The 20,124-nt window shown below is 37.6% G+C and overlaps 1 protein-coding gene across 1 annotated transcript in view; it reads left to right on the top strand.

The window, feature by feature from the left end:
- The window catches only part of CPE (carboxypeptidase E), a 56,110-nt gene extending 37,888 nt beyond the window's left edge, over window positions 1–18,222 (top strand). The window contains 8 exon segments of the mRNA XM_064710711.1: window positions 461–657; window positions 2,244–2,411; window positions 3,339–3,456; window positions 4,481–4,663; window positions 10,859–10,998; window positions 13,023–13,122; window positions 16,133–16,251; window positions 17,629–18,222. Of these exon segments, the coding sequence (XP_064566781.1) occupies window positions 461–657; window positions 2,244–2,411; window positions 3,339–3,456; window positions 4,481–4,663; window positions 10,859–10,998; window positions 13,023–13,122; window positions 16,133–16,251; window positions 17,629–17,727 (1,124 nt within the window). The 3' untranslated portion in view covers window positions 17,728–18,222.
- The last annotated feature ends 1,902 nt before the right edge of the window (window positions 18,223–20,124 follow it).

The following is a 20,124-nucleotide window of genomic DNA, read 5'->3' as shown; positions in this document are numbered from 1 at the left end:
TTTTAAATCACTGTGATCAACAGCTGGTTGTGGCCTTGCTTTCATGAAAGAATTGCAGTGTAGGAGAATAAACTTTACCTAATCTTGGAGAGAACAGTTAAGATAAGAAGCCCTGCTAGTGTCAGTTTATATATTTTAAAACTAACTAATCAAGACATGTTTTTGTAGTATTGATGCATCAACTGCATTAGATCTCCACAGTAGTAATATTAATGTTGGTGCTTAGCATTTATTTTGGCACACTGTGTTGTCCTCTGTTGCTCTCACTCTGCCTTTGGCAAACAGCTGAATATTAATTAGCATTTGTTAAGCCAGGGTTTACAAGGAGTTTTGAAGCTTCCTGGGGATGCCATGCCCAGCTGTAGTAATAGTCATACCCACATCTCAGGGGCGCTGTGTGATCCAGTCCATGGGTGATTTTTATATGTTGTTCTAAGACGTGTTCTTCTTTTTCTTGCAGGAGAGCCAGAATTTAAATATGTTGGGAATATGCATGGGAATGAAGCTGTTGGAAGGGAGTTGCTCATCTTCTTGGCACAGTACCTGTGTAATGAATACCAGAAAGGGAATGATACCATTATCAACTTGATCCATAGCACACGTATCCATATCATGCCATCTTTGAACCCAGATGGCTTTGAGAAGGCAGCATCCCAGGTTTGTAAGGCTCTGTGTGTAAGAATACCTATCAGTGTCTGCCAGCTTTATCATAATGGCTCTTGGACTAACAGTTTTACAGATACATGGACTCCTGGTGGCAGTTGTTGGATGGAACAACAAAACCAAAGTATTTCCCAATAGTACAGTAGGCTTGTTATGTTTAACAAGGAGCTTTTATGCTTGACTTTTCAACAAGTAGCCTTCTCTCCTGTGATTTAAAAATATAATTATGCTTATGTTTAATGCATGTTCTGTCACTGAGTTCACTGATTGAACTGCTTCTTAAAGACTTAACTTCCTAAATAATAAAGAAATGATTCCTAGTAATAAATGATGTTTCAAAAGTTCTAGAAAAGTGAAAGTTTGTTTTCTTTTAGGATACTCCCATGCAAATACACCTAAAAAAATTATTCATGTTCACCAGAGCTTAGTCCCCAAACAACAAACATTATGAGCCATCTTATTAACATTAATTACTTTTGATTCTTAATTTCATGCATGAAATACTTTAATTAAGGTATTAGTCAAGAAAATGTAGTATGCATTTTAGGGCGATGACTCAGTCAAGAAACATATAATGTATTAATGTATAATTAGCAAATGAAAGTCAAATACTAACCCTGTTATACAGATTCTGGTCAAAATACAGATTTTGTATTTTGTTATAAACAAAAATAAGAATTTCCTTGCTTACAAGGTATATTTATTTTTTAAATTAATATTGAAATGTTGAAAGTTCTCAAGTTTTCTGTTTATGATTAAGTAAGTCAAACCTTATTAAGATCTTTATTAAACTGATTGTCATGAAGTCTTTAAAAATACGCACAGACTCTTTATATTTGGTCATACATCTCCCTCTCGTGGCAGTGAAGCAGAAGCTGTCCTCAGATTGGTGTGGCATTTTACTAATTTGAAATGTCTCTCTCTCTAGAGGTTCACAATCTCTCCTTAGCCAAAGTACATCTGCTTTTATATGGTTGTCTAAGATTTAAATATGCTAAGACTTGATTTAGAACTGCTGTTCTAATTTAGAATATCTTGATCCTGTACACAGAGTGTTACAGTATATTCACTATACCCCAAATTAAAATCAGTAACCAAACTTAACCTACCTTAAAGAGTACTGACAGCTTACAGAGAGAAGCTAGGGAAAACTATGCATTCTGAAGGCATTTCCTTAATGAAATCCAAAACTTGTTGTAGAGAATCAGTTTAAAGAAATAATTTTGCAAAAATTCTAATGGCTACCATTTCAGTGAACAAGGCTGTCAGACACAATAAAAGATTCAAGTAAAGTTTGAGGTCTTTCTTTACCCTGGAAGTTATTTAGAGGAGCTTGAAACAATGCAAACATTCCTTTGGCTTCCAGATAAGCCTACAGGTGTTGTGACTCTCACTACAATGAGATCAGTAATTCACAGTCAGGGCATGTGGCAATGGGGAAAAGCCAAATCTTGGGGGGAGACACCCCTGGCGCTGAAAAATCTGATACTGCTGGTAATTTTACTCATCCTTAGTCCAAGTGTGCCATTCTCCTGAATCTACTCATCTCCCTTCTCTTTGTGTTCCCTTTCTTCATTTAGCCTGGTGAGCTGAAAGACTGGTTTGTTGGTCGAAGCAATGCCCAGGGGATAGATCTGAACCGAAATTTCCCCGACCTTGATAGAATAGTTTATATTAATGAGAAAGAAGGTGGCCCAAACAACCATCTTCTGAAGAACATGAAAAAAGCTGTGGACCAGAATCCCAAGGTAAGTAGGGGCTGAATGTTGGGTCACTGACATGCCCATCTCTTTCTTTTATGTAAGCAAAAAGTAGTGACCCCTAAGAGCTCTGTGTATGGTCTTTATTGTTCATGTTGTTCTGAGTATTTTGTTCATTTAGTTAAATTTATCCATCTGATGCTTCTTGATTTGTTTCCTCAAAATGGATTGCTGTAGTGTACTCTTTTGATCCGTCTTAATCCTTAGACAATTCCTCAGTCAAAAGGTATCTTATAATTTTTTTGTATTGCCTTCTCTCTTGATTTTAAGCTGATTTTCCAAATATTCTGCATTTTTACTATTGCTAGAAATTCACTTGTGTATTGTGCTTAATTATATTGCTAGCCAGATAGCTATTCCCACATATAACACATGCATTTTTGTTAAGTTTAGGCCTTGAATATGCAGCTGTATATCTGGAGGGATTTTTATCTTCTTGTGTTTACCCCCAGAGGAAGTTCTAGAAAACTGACTGTTGTGACTGCAGTCCCATAGGACTGTGGCCTTAATAGCTGTGTTCTGGCTTAAAATTCAAAATATTAATAAAGTAATTTTACTTTCTATGCAGAGAAAAAACTGCACCAACATTTAAAAAAAATATTTTTTATTCCTTTGTTTAAAATTGAGTAGGCTTTTTTATCCATAATGGGAAGAAGTAAAAGATCGAGATTGCTTTTTTTGTAGTCTCATTCTGAGATAGCTGACACCAGTTTTGGACTTATATTAATCCAATTAGTGTAATTATAAATCTAATGTAAGGACTGACTTAATTTTCTCTGGAGCCAGAATAAAATTGCTGTTCACTTAACTGTCTTGCAGAGTTTATGTGGTAATAATTAAGCCCACTGTATTTAATTGAATGTTTCTACATTGGATTATCGATTTGTAACTGCTGGTAATGCTATTCTGTTGTAGCTTGCTCCTGAAACAAAGGGTGTCATTCACTGGATTATGGATATTCCCTTTGTGCTCTCTGCCAATCTTCATGGAGGAGACCTTGTTGCAAACTATCCTTATGATGAGACTCGGAGTGGTATGTAAATACAGGTTAACATGAAATAGTAGGAGATAGAAATTTCGTTCTATACTTATTTCACTGGTAGCTAAGATCCACTTTATAAACTGTGCAAGCGAATCCATAAAACACTGCAAAACCATATAAAAATTGAAAAAAATTATAAATGTTATTTATAGCCATTGTTTTGTAATGACTTATTTTATCATGCTAATCATGTGATTAAAGCTAGTCACTGTATGACGTATTTTCTAGTTTTGAAGATAATAGTTTGTTTCAGTACAGAAATTATGTAATGCCTGAGGGAATCATAGTTCCTCAGATATATTAATCAAGGCAACTTAGCTCTTAAATTACCTGGGGCTGTTTGCACCATGTTTAAATGAAGTGAGAAAGATGTATCTGGGTTAAGGTTTCTTGCACCTGTAAAAAATGAATTTCTGAAAGCAGTAGTGTGCTGACAGAAACAATTATTACTGTTGCTGTTTTCAGTATTGATCTCTTGTAAAAAGGATCACATTGTGGCATAGATGTAATCATAAAGTATACAGCAATATTAGTTTGGTTTTTTATGCTACTATGGGATGAACGCCTGACTAAAGTTTCATGAAATTATATTATTTGTGATTCTCTTCTTTCAGTTGACTGTATCGCGTTTTAATTGCAAATCCTTCTAATATCCAACTATAGAACTCTTTAGGGAAATCTATGTTTTTGAACTATGTGTTCTTCTAAAAAAATATCTAAAGCCTAGAGTAGCTTAGGTTTTGTGGTGCATTTTTAAAGTAATATTTTCGTAAATATTGAGACTCTTGTGATGAGCCATTTTAATGATAGGGCAACAATTGCTGAAGTAATGGGGAAATGTTAACATTATAAAGATAATGCACTATTAACTTGTGATGCTGTAGGACACTTCCCTGTGTACATAGTGTTTTCAAGCACAATTCTGCTGTGCAGTGCTGATGATCTAAATTGTGAGCCTAGTCACTATGACTGCCCTTTAAATAATTCTTGTTCCTGGGATTTTTCTCCTCCTTAGGCAGCGCTCATGAATACAGCTCCTGCCCTGATGATGCTATTTTTCAAAGCCTGGCTCGCAGTTATTCTTCCTTTAACCCTGCCATGTCTGACCCGAACAGACCACCGTGCCGTAAAAATGATGATGACAGCAGCTTTGTGGATGGAACAACTAATGGTGGCGCGTGGTACAGCGTCCCAGGAGGTGAGCCCACCTACAGCAGTCCGTGTCACTGCTTATTCTGGCCTTGAGTTATGTTCTCCACAACTTTTGGTCTGGTTGAGGCTAAATCAAAGGCTGATCACTCACCACACCTATAAAGTCTGATAAAGCTCACAGTGATAACTATTAAAATACTCCTTTTTATGGCTTTTTCTACAGCGTTTCTTCAGGCTCCAGGTCATTGCAAATTTAATAGTTCTACAGTGGGCAAGTGATGGCTCTGCTATCATGAAATATTAGGAGAGTTTTTTTGGGGGGGGAGGGGTTAAGAAGAAAAGAGTGAAAAATCCCCTGACAAACCCTTAACAGAGCAGGCTCATTTGAACCTCAATAATGAAAGCATCCAAGCTGAAGGAAGCAGGGGAGCCTGGTTGCCTGATTTTGGAATGTCATAGGAAATGGGAGTTTGGCCTTGGATTTTAATGGCAACAAAACCAGCCATGAAGATGCTTGCATTTGCATCTCCATTCTTTGTGGGTTGATTAGTGTCTGATTCTGCCCAGTTGCTGTTTTCCAAGGCTTTGGTAGAACCTTCTGTGCTCAGAGGAGCAGCAGAGCTACTGCAGGCATGTCTAGACTAATTTTCCAGAAGTCCAGAAGAGAAGCATGAAATGAGACATTTAATTCAAATGAGACATTTTATTCCTTTCTATTAAGAATTTTGATATCTTTGTAAACTGAGCCAAACAGGTCTTGGGATATCTAAATCTTGGAGTGTTCTTCCTCTGCTCAACTTGGAATGAAAACTGAGCTGAAGATTTCTGAGCCAGCTTGTGTTGGAGTGATTTGCCTGTTATTTGGCTTTGTTGATTTATGCTGGATAACTTTGAACACACATAACTGTTTAATTCTTTGCTTTTTTCTTGATATTCAATCACAGTCTCTGAATGAATTTTAAATTTTTACGTGAAGTGAATAGGAATCTCTCAAAGCATTAGACAGCCTAAGTGGTAGCCTAACTCTGCTTGTCTTACAGTAAAGGTGGTACTAAAAGAAGAAAATATTTAAGCTCCTCTGAAGAAATTAGAAACAGAACAACTGCTAGTGCTCACACAGCCAGTGATCACCAGGGGCTGAGTATGAAGTAAAATATTGACATTTCTGAATGTAACTAAAACCTCAAAATATCTCTTTGTGTGAGGCTTTTCAGACTTTGAATTGGAACCATTAAAATTCTTGAAAAAGTTCTTGGAACCATTAAAACTTGAAAACTAAAGTTTGCAAAAGCTGAAAAATATTAATATAAACAGTTAAAATATAAAATATAAAAATAGTTAAAGTTTGTTTAAATTTAGCTTAATGAAATATTAAATATTATATATAAAAATGTAGATATATTTAACTTATTTTTCCTTAAGAAAATGCTATGAAAAGCAGTTTTTCCATTGTTTTGATGAAATACTTTGATTCTGATTAAATGGCATATGGCAAAGACACATTTTTCCATTGGAAAAAGTCTTTGGAAATTTCATTTCCTCTTTTTGGAACTTATTGTAAGCTAGATTGCTAATTTCCCAAGTGAGGCCTTTCTTTTTCTCATATTTGTTAATAGGCAGGAATGCAAGTTCTAAGCAGGATCTCTCATCCTAATATGGTGCAACTAATAAAAAATAGAGAGACAACAATATACTTTGGACCATACAGATTGAATCTGTTATTGGTTTGGGGTTTTTTTTCAAGTGCAGAAATCAGCTGGCAAGCTGTGACTTTTGAACAAAACCTCTGTGGTGGTGTTTGCTGACTTAAAAAACAAATGTAATTCAGTGAGAACAGTTCTGCTCTTTCTATGTCTAGTGCTAAGGAAAATGACTAAACACTGCTCAGTTCACGTGAAAATTTTCTGGGAAGTTTTAATATTAAAAGTTCCATCTAAAGCACAAAATGTGGCAATTCAGTTATTGATGGTATCCGAGATCTTTTGCTGTCCATATGGCAATGAACTCCAAGTAAGCAGCAGCATAAACTGTTGAAAAGCCATTTATGTTGTTTTAGGGCAAGTATTCCACTGTACATCCTTACCAGAGTTAGGAATATAAGAAATGAAACTCTGAAGCCTTGTCTCCATTGCATCTGCTCCTGTTGGAGCTAAGCTGGTACTTCTCTACCTTTGCACCCTTGGGTTCCTTTGGGCTTTTGTACTCCACTTTCCCCTTTTCCCTTCCTTTCTCACTCTTCTACTGAAGATTCCTTTCTGCACCAAACACAGCTCCAGTATCCACTCCTGCCCATTTTCTGTCTCTATCCCTGGCCATCTCCTAGGTTCTGCCTTTGACAGTAGGAAAAGATGATTTTTCATTTGAATTAATTACTATAGATGCTGTTGCCCTACAGAGCTCATTATGATGCCCCAGTTGTGGAACATCAATTCTTTGCCATATAATTGATCCTCAGGGCCTTGTACCTTTTATAAAAGACAGGTGGGCCAGCAGCCATCTCCACTGGTTCTTCAGTCTGCAGGGGTGGTGGATGGCTCTCATGTGACTGTGGCCTGCTTTTCATAGCTTTCTGCATTGAATACCTGGATTCTTTCAGTAGGAAGGCTGAACATCTGTGGCAGAGACATCTGGTGATAGTCCTTTGCTCTAACTGGAAGTAAGGAGGAGCCCTCCATTGCATTCATGCTCTGCCCTTCCCTTTTGTCTGACCTCAGGATTTCCTCACCAACCTCATGCAAGGTGGCAATTCCCCTTTCTGGCTTTTTGGGTGGAGAGGGTGGATGATGTAGAGGAATATTTGACTTTTTCTTCTCTCTCTTAATTACACTTTTTGTTAGGTTTTTCTCAACATTACTGTTTGGCAGTTACTTCCGTCTGCAGAGCAGGGGTACAGAGAAAATTTTCCCCCAAGAGCACCTTTGTGCCAGGTCTGAGGCCATGATGCTATTACCCTTGTAGTAGTTGTTATCTGTAATGAGCTGATCCCTGTAGGTTTTTCAGAGGCAGCAAGCCAAGGCAAAAAGGTCATTCTTCTGTGCTCAGGAATGGATCTTTTAGCCATCAGACTCTGGGGAGAAAGAAGTTTATACACAAAAACCACTATGTTTTTAATGGAGGCCTTCTCTGTATCAGCATGTAATTAATGATTTCACTCATGCGCAGGAAAGCCAAACTAAATTTGCAGAAACAGCTTTAATTTTTGGCATTTCCTTAGCTGCTGACTGTATAACTTTTCAACATCCTTAATGACTTTTTAACGTATCCTTTGTGTAGACTACCTATCTGGAAGCAAAAATGAGAAGAACAAATAGTAATCAATTACTACCTAGCCACATGCCTGCTCTGCTTTTTCTGTCATTACAGAGTCACCTGAGTCTAATCAGATTTGTGTCATTACAAAAATAACTTTTCAAAGCAGCTTACTTTGCTGTACCATTAGGCTATTGTTTAAGTGTCTTTTTTTTAATTTTCAGATACTCTCAAATCACCCTTGGCACTCAGCTAATTCTTGGATTGCCAGTTTTGCCAGCAGTGTTAGGGTTTTTTAGGATTTTGCTAAACACTAATGTAGGAAGCATTCGTGTTCTCCCCATTCAAGTACATCCTGTCCTCCTAAAGGTCTTTTCTATGTGAAGAAGCTGATCTAACTTAGTGCTGTAACTTGCAGCTCAAAGTCTTAAGTAATTTTGATGCCTGGATGCCAGGGGCACACCCTGCATTCCACTTTATTCACAAAGCTTGGTCTTCCTTTATTAAAACCTGAAGAAATAGTTTTTTCCCCATATTCTAAGCTTACTTTTGTAAGCAGTAACATAAAGATACTATAGTCTCTCAGCCACTGGAGCAGTGCAACAGAGAACTTTTTGTGTTCTCAGTTTCAAAGTCCTACTGGTGGTCAGCAATAAAGGGCATTCATTGTTGAATCTCAGTTATATCTGATGTATCTAAGCCTTTCTGATCTTCAGAGGGCAGTTCCTGTTAAAGTGTGAGAAAGTCAGTGCTACGCTTGGTCACAGTGAGAGGCTTTGGGAGCGTGATGATGTACATGCATGTGATTCATGTCATGGATAGGGCACTTCAGGGACTTGACCAGGGACAGTGAAGTTGCTGCAATATTTGATAAAATCATTAGAAATGTTTTGGTTTCTTGGATATTGCACCCAATCACCATTGTGAACAAGGAGGTAAAGAGTGCACAGCCCAATGCACTCCAGATTGCACATGTGGGAGGCTGTAGTTTAGATCTTGGCCAGCTTCATCCCATTCATCCCATTGTCCCAGAGATACAAAAGATTAATTTTTTCAGGAGCCGCACATAAACCTTGGACAAGGCCAGGCCCTGGGAAATAAACTCTGTATGGACATTGTGCACAAAACTGGAAAATATATTGCTTTTTTGTGATTTTGAGAAACTAGGGCATCCTCCCTGAGTAATACTTTGGGAAGAAAGAGAAATTTTCTGAGAATTGGAACAGTAATGGTCTAGAATTACTGTCACTACAGTAAAATTACATTGTGCCCTTTGGCTCCCTGTTCTCCTCTTCATGCATTCTTTCTGTCTTTTAGAAGAAGTACAAAAATCAGAAAAAGCAGCATTATCCAGTGTCCAGAACAGATGTATGATAGTCAGCCCTGCTGTCAGGATTTTACTCATGACTCCACTGCTCTCTTGCTGTGTATTGCTGAATGGACCATCTAAGAGTTCTGCCTGCTGGAACATCAGAGCCATGCCTCCCAGGAGCCTTTGCCTTCTGTGTCCTCATTCTTCTAAAAAAAAAAAAAAAGAAAAAGTGTTAGAAAGAAAAAGATTCTTTTAGCAGTCAGAAAAATCCCTGTGCCTGTCAGTAGTTGGGAGTCTTGTTGCCTGGTTGGCAGAAAAGAGGAGTCTCTTCACCTTAGTGAGCTGGCTAAATCCCACCTGACTCAGTGTGTTTGCCATCCTTGGGTTCTCTTTGGGATGTGACACCAGCACTCTGGGCAGTTGTGGACCCATGAGCAGCTCTGGTGCTCAGTGAAGTGCCTCAGGTCTCATGTGCAGCTTGCATGGGGGAACGCAGAGCTGCATGAACAAGCTGTGCTAGGAACACTTCTGAATCCCTCAGTGACCTCCATGGGGCTGCTCAAAAGGCATGATGGCTGCTTCCTTTTCAGGCCTTCATTTGAGAATCCACTGACTCTGCTAGCTAGACAGACTGGGGAGGGGAGGGATGGTCCTTCATCAGCCTCTGCAAAAACATTTATTTATAACCCTCCTGGGGATGGCCACTGTCCCTTTCCACTTGGTTGATCCAGCTACAAAAACCTGGAAACCTCCTTCTATTTTGGTTGACCAATTAAAGCAAATAGCCAATATACCCATGTAGTAGGATGGGTGGCTCAGAAATATAAAAGAATGAATATTTTCCATAAAGTTTTTATTCTTAGTGATGATGCCACTATACTACTTATGTTTTAAAATTTCAATTATTAAAGTTGCATTTATAGTGATGCTTCTCCTCTCTTTCAAAGGCTAGCTAATATTGATTTTGCAGAGGCATTGAGTTGGAGAAACCCTATCCATAGAAAAATTTTAGTATAAATACATTTTATAGGAAGTTTTATTTTGTGTTTTTTTGGTGGAGAATATTTGAAATCTATGCAGATGATTGAATCTATGCAGCAAATCTTGACAAGGAAATGTTTTCCATGTAAAATGTTAGTTACATGAAATGTTATAATTTCAGAAAAAAACTCAACACATTTTTGACCCATCTTTATAAATCTCTTTTTCAATGTCACTTTATTATGTTTAATTTGCTTTATAATTAATTGTCATTCTTCTAGGCTTACAAGATGAGCATCTTTTTTGTTTGTTTTTTTTTTTTTAATATGGAAATATTTTAGCCATAACCTAAAATAATTTTATTTCCCAATGAGAAAAAATGTCATTTATATATTAACTATCAAAAAATGTGTGAGCTAAAATATATGGGTCATGTGCAGCATCAAGTAGAAGTATACAGCCTATTTATGAAGGCTTTATAAACTTTCTCTGGGAAGAAAATATATTTTGGAATTATTTGTTCTATGGTTTCTCTGATTTACAGCTTCTGAATTCAAAATTAAGCAGATGGAGTGGAGCTGCATCAATTGTATTTATAAACTGTTCTTTTCTTAGTAGTCCCAGCATTTCATGTGTCCCCCCTTGCTTACTTCAGAGTAACACAAAATGCATCACTGCCTCTCTTTTCTGGCATTGCAGGAATGCAGGATTTCAATTACCTCAGCAGCAACTGCTTTGAAATCACAGTGGAGCTGAGCTGTGAAAAATTCCCACCTGAAGAAACTCTGAAGGGCTACTGGGAGGACAACAAGAACTCTCTTATAAATTACATTGAGCAGGTAACAGAGAAGAGGATGGCAAAACCAGCTATTGTGCATAAAGTTTCTAAACTTTGTGCTTTGTGAATATCTAATTCAAAATACCATATTAATCCAGATGTTGCTTTAATTCTTATTTGTCTCTGTGGTAGTAAATCCTGTGTGATATTTCTAAATAAGTGGAAGAAGAGTGGAAAAGAGGGATGCATTTGCAGTATGGAATCCTTCTCACCCTACTTAAACTGTTGCAGACATTTGATTTAAATTATTTGTGTTGGGTTCCTCAATGGAAAAAAATACAAATCTCCACAGTCTATGACTGACTGCCCCCGTGCTGGTGTGTGTGCTCAGAGAGATGGATTGCCCTCTGCAGATATTCCAGTGTGCTTGCAGATGTGGGAAGGATCATTCTGTGGATGTTCAGGAACCTGGGCATCTGGATTAGACCATAGAGAATTTCTGAAATCTGAAAATTGTAGTTAAAAATTACAAATAAATCTGATATCATTAGTGGTTGCACACCTGAGATTGTGAAATGAGGAACACACTTTATTAGCACAGCCCATCAATTAATACATTCATTTCTTTAAGGACTTAATTATGCAGAAATGCTTCAGTTAGCCAGAAACCTGAAATATTTGAATATTTGAAGTGTTATACTTTTCTGTTAAAACATTATCTGTAGGCTAAGGGAAAAGCTGTACTTGTCCTGCAGGTTTTTACCCATTATTTATGGAATCCATCTCAAATTGTTCAGCTCCCCTGCCTAGGGGTTAATTTTCTCTGACTCATGGAAAGCTGTGTTGTCACTGCATTTTCTAAATTGCTCATGTATAAGATACTATTTTGCCAACTTCCTTTGCTCCTGCAGAGCTGCCAGCTTTATCCTTGAAGTTCAGATGGTCTGTTTGGCATTGGTTCTTATCTTCTTGCAGGATAAGATGACCAGGTCTATGCTCCAGCTCCCCTGGGAGTGCTGGGGACAGTGCAAATATGTAATTTCTGCTTTTCTGAGGCTTCTCCCAGAGTGTATGTTACAGGAATCTGAACTGAGTCTGTCAGCTGAATTATGGTGCTGCTGAATGCACCATATAGGTTCATAAAGAGGAACATCAGTATCTCAAAATAAAACTTGGGATCCACAAGTCTTTTCAAAGGACGTGGAATCAGAGAGAAGCCTGAACTTCACAGCACTTTGCTGCTTTGTTTCCAGGCTCACAGTGAGGTGCATCTCCAGAGATTCCCAACATCCCCTCATCCCCAGCACCAAGAGCTCCCTATTTCTGCAGAATAAAAGGCAGTTGATCCTCAGTCTCTTGCTTCTGAGGAGTTTGCTTTCAGGCTGTGCTTAAGATGCACTGGTCCCTCTGCACGCTGAGATCACATTTTAATTTCATATATAGTGGGAGCAGATGGATTAGCTGCTGCTGGGGCTGTTACCTGGAGCACGAAGGAGAAGGACATGACCCACCAGTGCCCTTCTCCCACAGCCCAGGAGGGAATGTTTGACTCTCTGTGGTCCCAGCTCACAGAACTGCATGTTTGGGGTGTGTAATAGAAAGCTCAAGCACCTCACAGAGGGATTGCCCACTGAAGTCCAAGTGAGTTCAAGGTGCATTTACTTTGCTAATGCTTCACCTTTAAGAAATAATGTCATTAGCTCTGCATTCTTACAGTTTATGAAACTTTTAAAAAAATATTTCTGTAGGCTGTTCTTTCAAAGCTTTTCTGTTCATTCATTAATCCCTAATATGACACAGATTTGCAAGTAAATGTTTACATGTATTATTACTTGCTGTGTATTTCTGAGAATTACTTGCATTGAATAGATATAATTATTATAATTACTTGCTGAATTATTTTCCTTTTCATTCCCTGTTCCATTATGATATTTAGTATTTATCACTGATAGTGGTCAGTCTGTAAACTGTGGGATTCATAGCATGCTTTGTTAGATATATCAATAGATATTCCATTGCCAAATAACACCAACTTTTCTTAAGAATTTTTTATTTACTATTTGTGGATGACCTTATTTATTTTAGATTCATCGAGGAGTGAAGGGGTTTGTTAAAGATCTTCAGGGCAATCCAATAGCAAATGCTACAATTTCTGTGGAGGGGATAAGCCATGATGTTACATCAGGTGAGTGTGGTACCTCAGCAGTGCTTCTCTTTGGCTTAGCAACCTGGAGCCAGTTCACATCTTTTTAACTGCAGCTTTAAAGAGCAAAAGCTTGAAACCAGCACGGTACATTGTGCCTCAAGAAGTTTGTTGCCCAAGGATTTTACGAATCTTTCACTTGTATTTTGCTCTCAGAGTAGCTGAGACTTTGTCCGGTTTTCGGCTGTTTGGAGGGCCTGGAAAGGCCCGGAGTGGCCTTGGGGCAGCCCGCGTATCAAAGGACGAGAAGAGGCTTCAGTTCTTCTTTCAGTCTCTATGTTTATTAATTGTTTATCTAAAAGATTTTCTTTCGGCCCGACAGAGGTCTGCTCAGCAGCCAGCCATGAGCACACTGTCTCGCCCTCCGGACAGTCACCTATCTTTATACCCAAAGTTACGTGTACAATATTTATCATTTTTCCCCAATACCTTTTATTCTTATTGTCCGGTGCACTTTTAGTAATGACCAATCCCAAAGTGCCACCATCACCACAGAAGATGGAGGAGAAGAAGAAGAAGAAGAAGGACAGGACACGCCCCAATTCCTCCATCTTACTTCTCTAAACCCCCCTGTACAGAAATCTTAAACCCTGTGTCTCACCCTCTAATTAACTAATCCCTTCACCATTCACCCCGGTGAAATCCTCCTATCCTCATACAGGTGTCGTCTCCTGTGTAGGACCAAAGTCCAGCCACCAGACACTTCTGGCAACATTCCAGGACTCCCGAGCCCCCCAAGGGTGGTCTCGGTGGCTCAGCACCTCAGTCCTGAGGTGCTGAGATCCCACAAGACTTTTTTTTTTACTTCATGGGTCTCTAGTGTAAATTGGTTTGGGTGGCTCTTGGTTATTAATGCTCTAATCTGTCTTCTAATTTGTGAAGCAAATAGTGTTTCACAGCCCTGATGGGATTTAAAGCTCTGTCAACAGTGCTGCCTTCAGTTTGAAGGCTAAATTTTAGTCCAAAAGTGTTATATTTTTCACAATGCAGTCATACCTTTTGGTATGTAAATTCTTGACAGATTTCCAATTTACATAACCTCCTTCAGCAAAGATAAATTCTCTCTGCTGTTTACAATTACGTGATGTGCTTTCAGAAGGATGATTCTAAAAGATGAAAGCATTGTGTTGGTTGGTGTTGACAGAAAATGATGTGTCAGCTCTTCAGTGATGATGTGCTTTGTTCTAGGGGTGAGTTCAGAAATAGCTTGCACAGTGTGCCAACTTTCAGCCTTCCCTTTACACCTGTGCTCTCCTATCCTGAGATTTGCAAAAGATACCAATTAGAGAAACAATAAATAAATGTCACTGCTTTATGTATGAGTTTATTTTATGTTCATTTTCTCAATGATATGTCTCACTATACTGTCACAGAAATGCAAAATATTATGGAGCAGGATTGGTAGAATATTTAGTCACCTCTGATTTGTGTTGGTACATCACCTGCAAAGAGACCAGCAGCTCTTCTGCCCAGCAGGAGAACAGTCTGTGAAAACATGAGTTACCTTCTGTCACTGTAAACAAGGAGGCAAAATGTATAGAGACTGGAAATAAATTGTCAGGCATAATAAAAAGGGAATAAACTGTGCAAAGAGGTATTTGAGAGAGAGGAGCTCATGCTTCTATGACACAAAAATTGCATCTAATTATAAATCTTTTCACATTATTGCGTGTGTATAAGACTTAAAGTCATGTATTGTCAAAACAGGGATGAAAACAAGTACTTGAATATTAGCACAGTCAAAATGAGGGAGAAATATTCTTTGGCTTTTCTCCTGCTCTTTATTCATGAGTTGAAATTCTGCTTTGTTCCAGTGACAGAAATTATAATAGATCATTGCTGTAGTTCTACAGCAATTTTTTTTCCCCCATTCTGTTTTATGTAGAGAAAAATCTGGGAACAACTGGACTGCCTACTGACGTTTTTTTTGACCATGCAAATAGCAGATATTTAAGTAATTTTTCCCTTTGTACACTGTGTAGCTGCAGATGTGGTGAAAAAGCATTTAAGGGGCTAGTACAAAGAGCATGGCCAAATCTTCTAAATGGCACTGCTAGCTGAATATTAGAATAGCTCTGCAATCTTTTCTGGAGGTCAAGAAATTCAAACTATTAGCCTGTGACAAATTAGATAATTGCCTACTGCTGGTGCAGGGAAGATCTGAGTCTTTGTGAAAATGCAATAGGGTCATTTCTAGAGAAGATGATGATGAGTTTTGATTCTGTGGCTGAAAAACATAAACTGTAGTAACAGTGTGGGAGGAGCCTTTCTTTGACCTGAGTGGATCAAGCTTCCATTTCTTTGTTTCTCTGAACCAAAGAAAAAACCCTTGACAATGCCTGGACACTGAAACATGTAGATAGTGATGCTTCAAGGGTGATACACATGTAATATTCTAGGAAATTATGATTTGTAGCTTTTTCTGAAAGATGAGAATGGTAGTCCCACTTATTTAAATGTGATGGGAATGAAATTTATTTACGCTTGGATTATCAGAATACTGATAATCAGAATCAGAATACTGAGGAACACTAAAAATCCGTATCACATTGCAAACAGAATCTCAGACATTTAGCAGGGACTTTACATTGTCTGGGGGGTGCTTCTAAAGTGGAGTAATGTCCCATAATGTCCTTTTCTTCAGTGTGATGGAGAGCCTTCAGCCTCAGTGGGCATAATATTTCATGGGGTCTCCAGCACAACTTCAAAATCTAAATTTTTTTTGATAACCTGAAAGGAAATATGATACATATGTATACACACACACACACACACACACACACACACACACACACACACATATATATGTGTGTGTGTGTCTGTGTGTGTGTGTGTACAGCTTTTACTGAAGGAAGAAAGAAGGAACTGCCTTTCAGGCAGTCAAAAAGAAAGCACTGACAGGAATATAAAAGATTGACTTATGAGCCTTGCTTCTTAGCTGTGTAATTAGTCTTATACATATTTATTTGGGTTCTTTTCTTCTTCTTTACAGCCAAGGATGGTGATTACTGGAGATTGCTTGTGCCTGGAAATTACAAAGTTACAGCCTCGGCACCAGGCTATCTAGCAATAACTAAAAAAGTGGCTGTGCCCTTCAGTCCTGCTGTTGTGGTAAGTGTTCACATGTGTTTATTTGTCCTCTATTATACATTTAAAAGGTTCCTTTTTCCTTCGTGGTATGCATCTAAGGAGGAGGTGATTTTTCAGAATATTCTAGAACATGTGAATTTAGAAAGTCTGGAAATGACTCTTCTAGCACTTGATGCACCAGCCACTGAGAGCACTCTCACTGTAAACTCATTTAATCTCTTGGTGTTCTTATTTATAACAAAAAGACACAGAGAAGGGAAATATTGAGATAACATGTTATTGGTACATGTTTGAATAGAATATTATGGAATATCTTTTAATAGCACAACATAAAAAGTAAGAGATGTTGAGCTTTTGATGTAGACATTTTTTAAATTAAATTTTGTCAAATGAGTACCTGCTTAGGTTAAAACCAGTGGCCAGCTCCGTGCAGAAAGGTAGCAATGAGCCACTGCTTTCCATGGATATCCAGTATGTGAGGATGATAAGATCTAGACTGCTTCTAGGGTTTCAGAAGCATTTTGAATTCACTCTCTGAACAGATGTGGAGGTATTTAAAATAAGTGCTATTTCAATAGTGTGAATCACATATGAAGAGATACTAAAGGAAGAAGTTTTTTTTATGGAGAGAGTGATAAAGTTCTGGAATGGTCTGCCCAGGGAGCTGGTGGAGTCACCATCCCTGGATGTGTTTAAGAAAAGACTGGATGTGGCACTCAGTGCCATGGTTTAGTTGAGGTGTTAGGGCTGGGTTGGATTTGATGATCTTTAAGGTCTCTTCCAACCTAGCCATTCTGTGAATTCTGTGAAACTAGTATTGGTACCTACATTAATGAGCCATGTGTTAGGAAAAGCTCCCTGGATTTTTTTGATGGCATAAAATTGAATACGTGTTTTGAAATGCTGGGGGTCTGCAGTGCTCGGCGTTAGCTGAGATTAGTTCAGACAATGGAGCTCATAAGAGTTGGACTTGATGATCCTTGTGGGTCCCTTCCAACTCACAATATTCTGTGATCTGTGTTGGCAATATGCTGATGATACCTTTTATAATATGCCACACGATTTATGTGGCTGGCTATTATTCGGTTTTAATTTCATTGGCTCATACTTTCTGAAATTTTTAGTCAAGTCAAATACAAGTGGACAGATACCTGGTTCTTTAGGGAATTTTGCTCACCTGTGTGAATTTTTGGATAAGTTACTGTACTGATATACTAGTATTGCATGTATTTTCATCAGCTTTGAGACACTTTGGAATAAACCCAGTCTGAACCAGAAGGTACCTCTCTAAGCCCTATGTTTGTGTTAAGCACCTTCTTTCAATAAATGACTCTTAAAAGCCTAACTATTCTCTGTCTGTAAGTCTTACTGATGTTTCTGATTGTTTCTCTTAATCAGGTTGATTTTGAGCTGGAGTCATTGTCTGAAAGAAAAGAAGAGGAAAAAGAAGAGTTGATGGAGTGGTGGAAGATGATGTCAGAAACACTAAATTTTTAAATGATGACTTTGGCTTTACAGCTTTTAATCTATTATATGTTGACTTAGTATAATGTACTGTGGAAAATCCCTATATTCTAGATTTTGTGCACTTCACAATAATTAACTTTGAATTTTTCAGTCATCTTTTGATTAATATGATTACAAATAACTACTAGCCTCCTAGATAGATAAATAAGTTATTAATTTTCTTTCATATTGTTATAGAAAATTTACTCTTCTATAAAAATCAGAAAAAATGAATGAATATGCAGCCTATATGACAGTAAAATCTGTTGTGTATTATTTGCAAGTTCAGAATATGTAGGTTAACACTTGATTTTAAAAAATAAATATGCTGTAGTTGATTACTGATACTACCAGAAATATTTGACAGTGCATAGTAGTAGACAGTGCTCTTTACTGAGTTCTATAATGGATGCTATTGAAAAGATTTATAATAACAGTGTGTGGTGAAATAATGTTTTGCAAGGATTAAAATTCAGTATAACACTTTGTATGTCTCTGGTGTTGGAGCTATTTAAATATGTAAGAAACACAAGCTGACTTCATTTTAGTAAGAAGAAAGAATCCGTATAAACTCTTTAATAAAAGATGGCATAGAATGAATTCAGGAAAAAGCAGAGCTTTATTCCTTAAACAGTTGATAATATTTGGAGATCAGGTTTTAATTACTTCTCATTTCTTGTTAAACAAATTAGAAATTCTGAGTGGAAGAACAAGATCTAGTGCATCTCATTTATAGGCTGCTTGTGTTTGTTCAACGGCAAGAAAAAATAATTTCAGGTGTAGTCTGTTTTAATTAAATAATTACCTTTTCAACAATCTTTACTTGTATCCATGATGTCTAGATAATCAGCTAAGAGTTCATCTTTTCAGTCAAGGCTATCAAAATATTACAGTTTAGACAATTAACTGGAAATCTACTGAGATTGTAATTTTAGTGTTGCAAGTCAATAATGGATTTGTTTCAAGCTCTGTTTCTTCTGCTGGCTAGTCTTATCTAAAACTAGAAACAAGACAGATAAGTGAAATTTTTTTCAGTGTGGTGAAATTTTCAGAAAAATGTTGAAGGTGATACAAAAGCAACTTTGATTTAAAGCAATTCTTTTTGGTCCCTTTTTGATTTTTTTAAAACTTTAATTAACATGCTATAGTATTTTGGCCAAGATGAGTGAAATTTGCAGAGCCAGAGAATACACATGGACCACAGCAGGTGCAAGTTTGGTGTAATTCTTCGGAAGTGACTCCTGGTATGCTACTTGAGATAAGCTAAGCATCTTGTCTGTTTGAAAGCTTACATAGGTTGCTAGTCTATTTTAATTCATGATCAGATATTTGATAGAGATTTCCTTCCTCTGTTTCTTTAATACCACTCTCTGTGTTTTGATTAGCATATTATTTTAGCTGGTGCTCGTTTGGAACCAATCAAGAGTGGACTATCACACTCCTGCTGTAAGTGAAAAATCACATATTCAGGTGCAGGATCCAAATTTACCTCCTTTGGGTATTAAAAAATTTACTGCAAGTACTGTTTTCTGAGAATTTTAAATTCTTTAATAAAAATAGCACTTGATCATTTTAAGGAACAGGCTTAAGGTTTGACACACAATGGTAAACTGAACAGCAATAAAAAAGCATAAACTTTCTCTCTCTGATGAAGAGTTTGTGATGCAACCTGCAGCTCATTGGGGTTGTAGATGTTTAACTCCAAATTTCAGAGGAAAGTTACTTACTCTACGTCATTATATAGTGATGAGCTTTGATTCTCCATTGCAAAGAAAAACCCCAGTGGCAAATAAAGAATCTTATCTGAATGTGTCTTAATAACACCTTGTAGCTAGCTGTGCACAAGAGCATGCATAAAGGATGCCTGGTTACTCCAACCTGGATGTCTATGACAATTTGAAAGGCCAAGATGTGGCACAGAACACATTCTATGTCTGTAAGTAATGACCTTGTTTTTAATTGAACCAGGTAAAATTGAAGGAAATGGTATGAAAATGAATTATAACAAGATGTTGCTGTCACATGGGCAAATGGCTACAGGAGTGTAAACTAATGTAATAAGGCAAGTGTATATTTGTACAGAACACCCTGGTCTGCCTCTTCCAAACCTAAGAATTTCAATCCAAATGACACTTCATGGTACAATGCCTGTCATGCATCCAGTCTTCCTGTGGCATAGTGCAGACATTACATCAAAGTGATCTCGTAACAGGTTTCTAATCCACACCTGTGTGATGTGTGTGAGATCCCCCAGTCTACTGTTTCATACATTTGCAATTAAATGTGCTGACCCTTAAGTGATCTGTTTGTTGTGCTCTAGATGACTGCTTGCTATTACTGTGTTGAGAAAAGGTAAAAGTGATTAAATGTTACAGCACCAGAACCACT

This window comes from Zonotrichia leucophrys, chromosome 4 (assembly GCF_028769735.1).
Source record: "Zonotrichia leucophrys gambelii isolate GWCS_2022_RI chromosome 4, RI_Zleu_2.0, whole genome shotgun sequence".
Classification (NCBI taxonomy): Eukaryota; Metazoa; Chordata; class Aves; order Passeriformes; family Passerellidae; genus Zonotrichia; species Zonotrichia leucophrys.
This window is presented reverse-complemented; position numbering and strand designations above follow the sequence as displayed.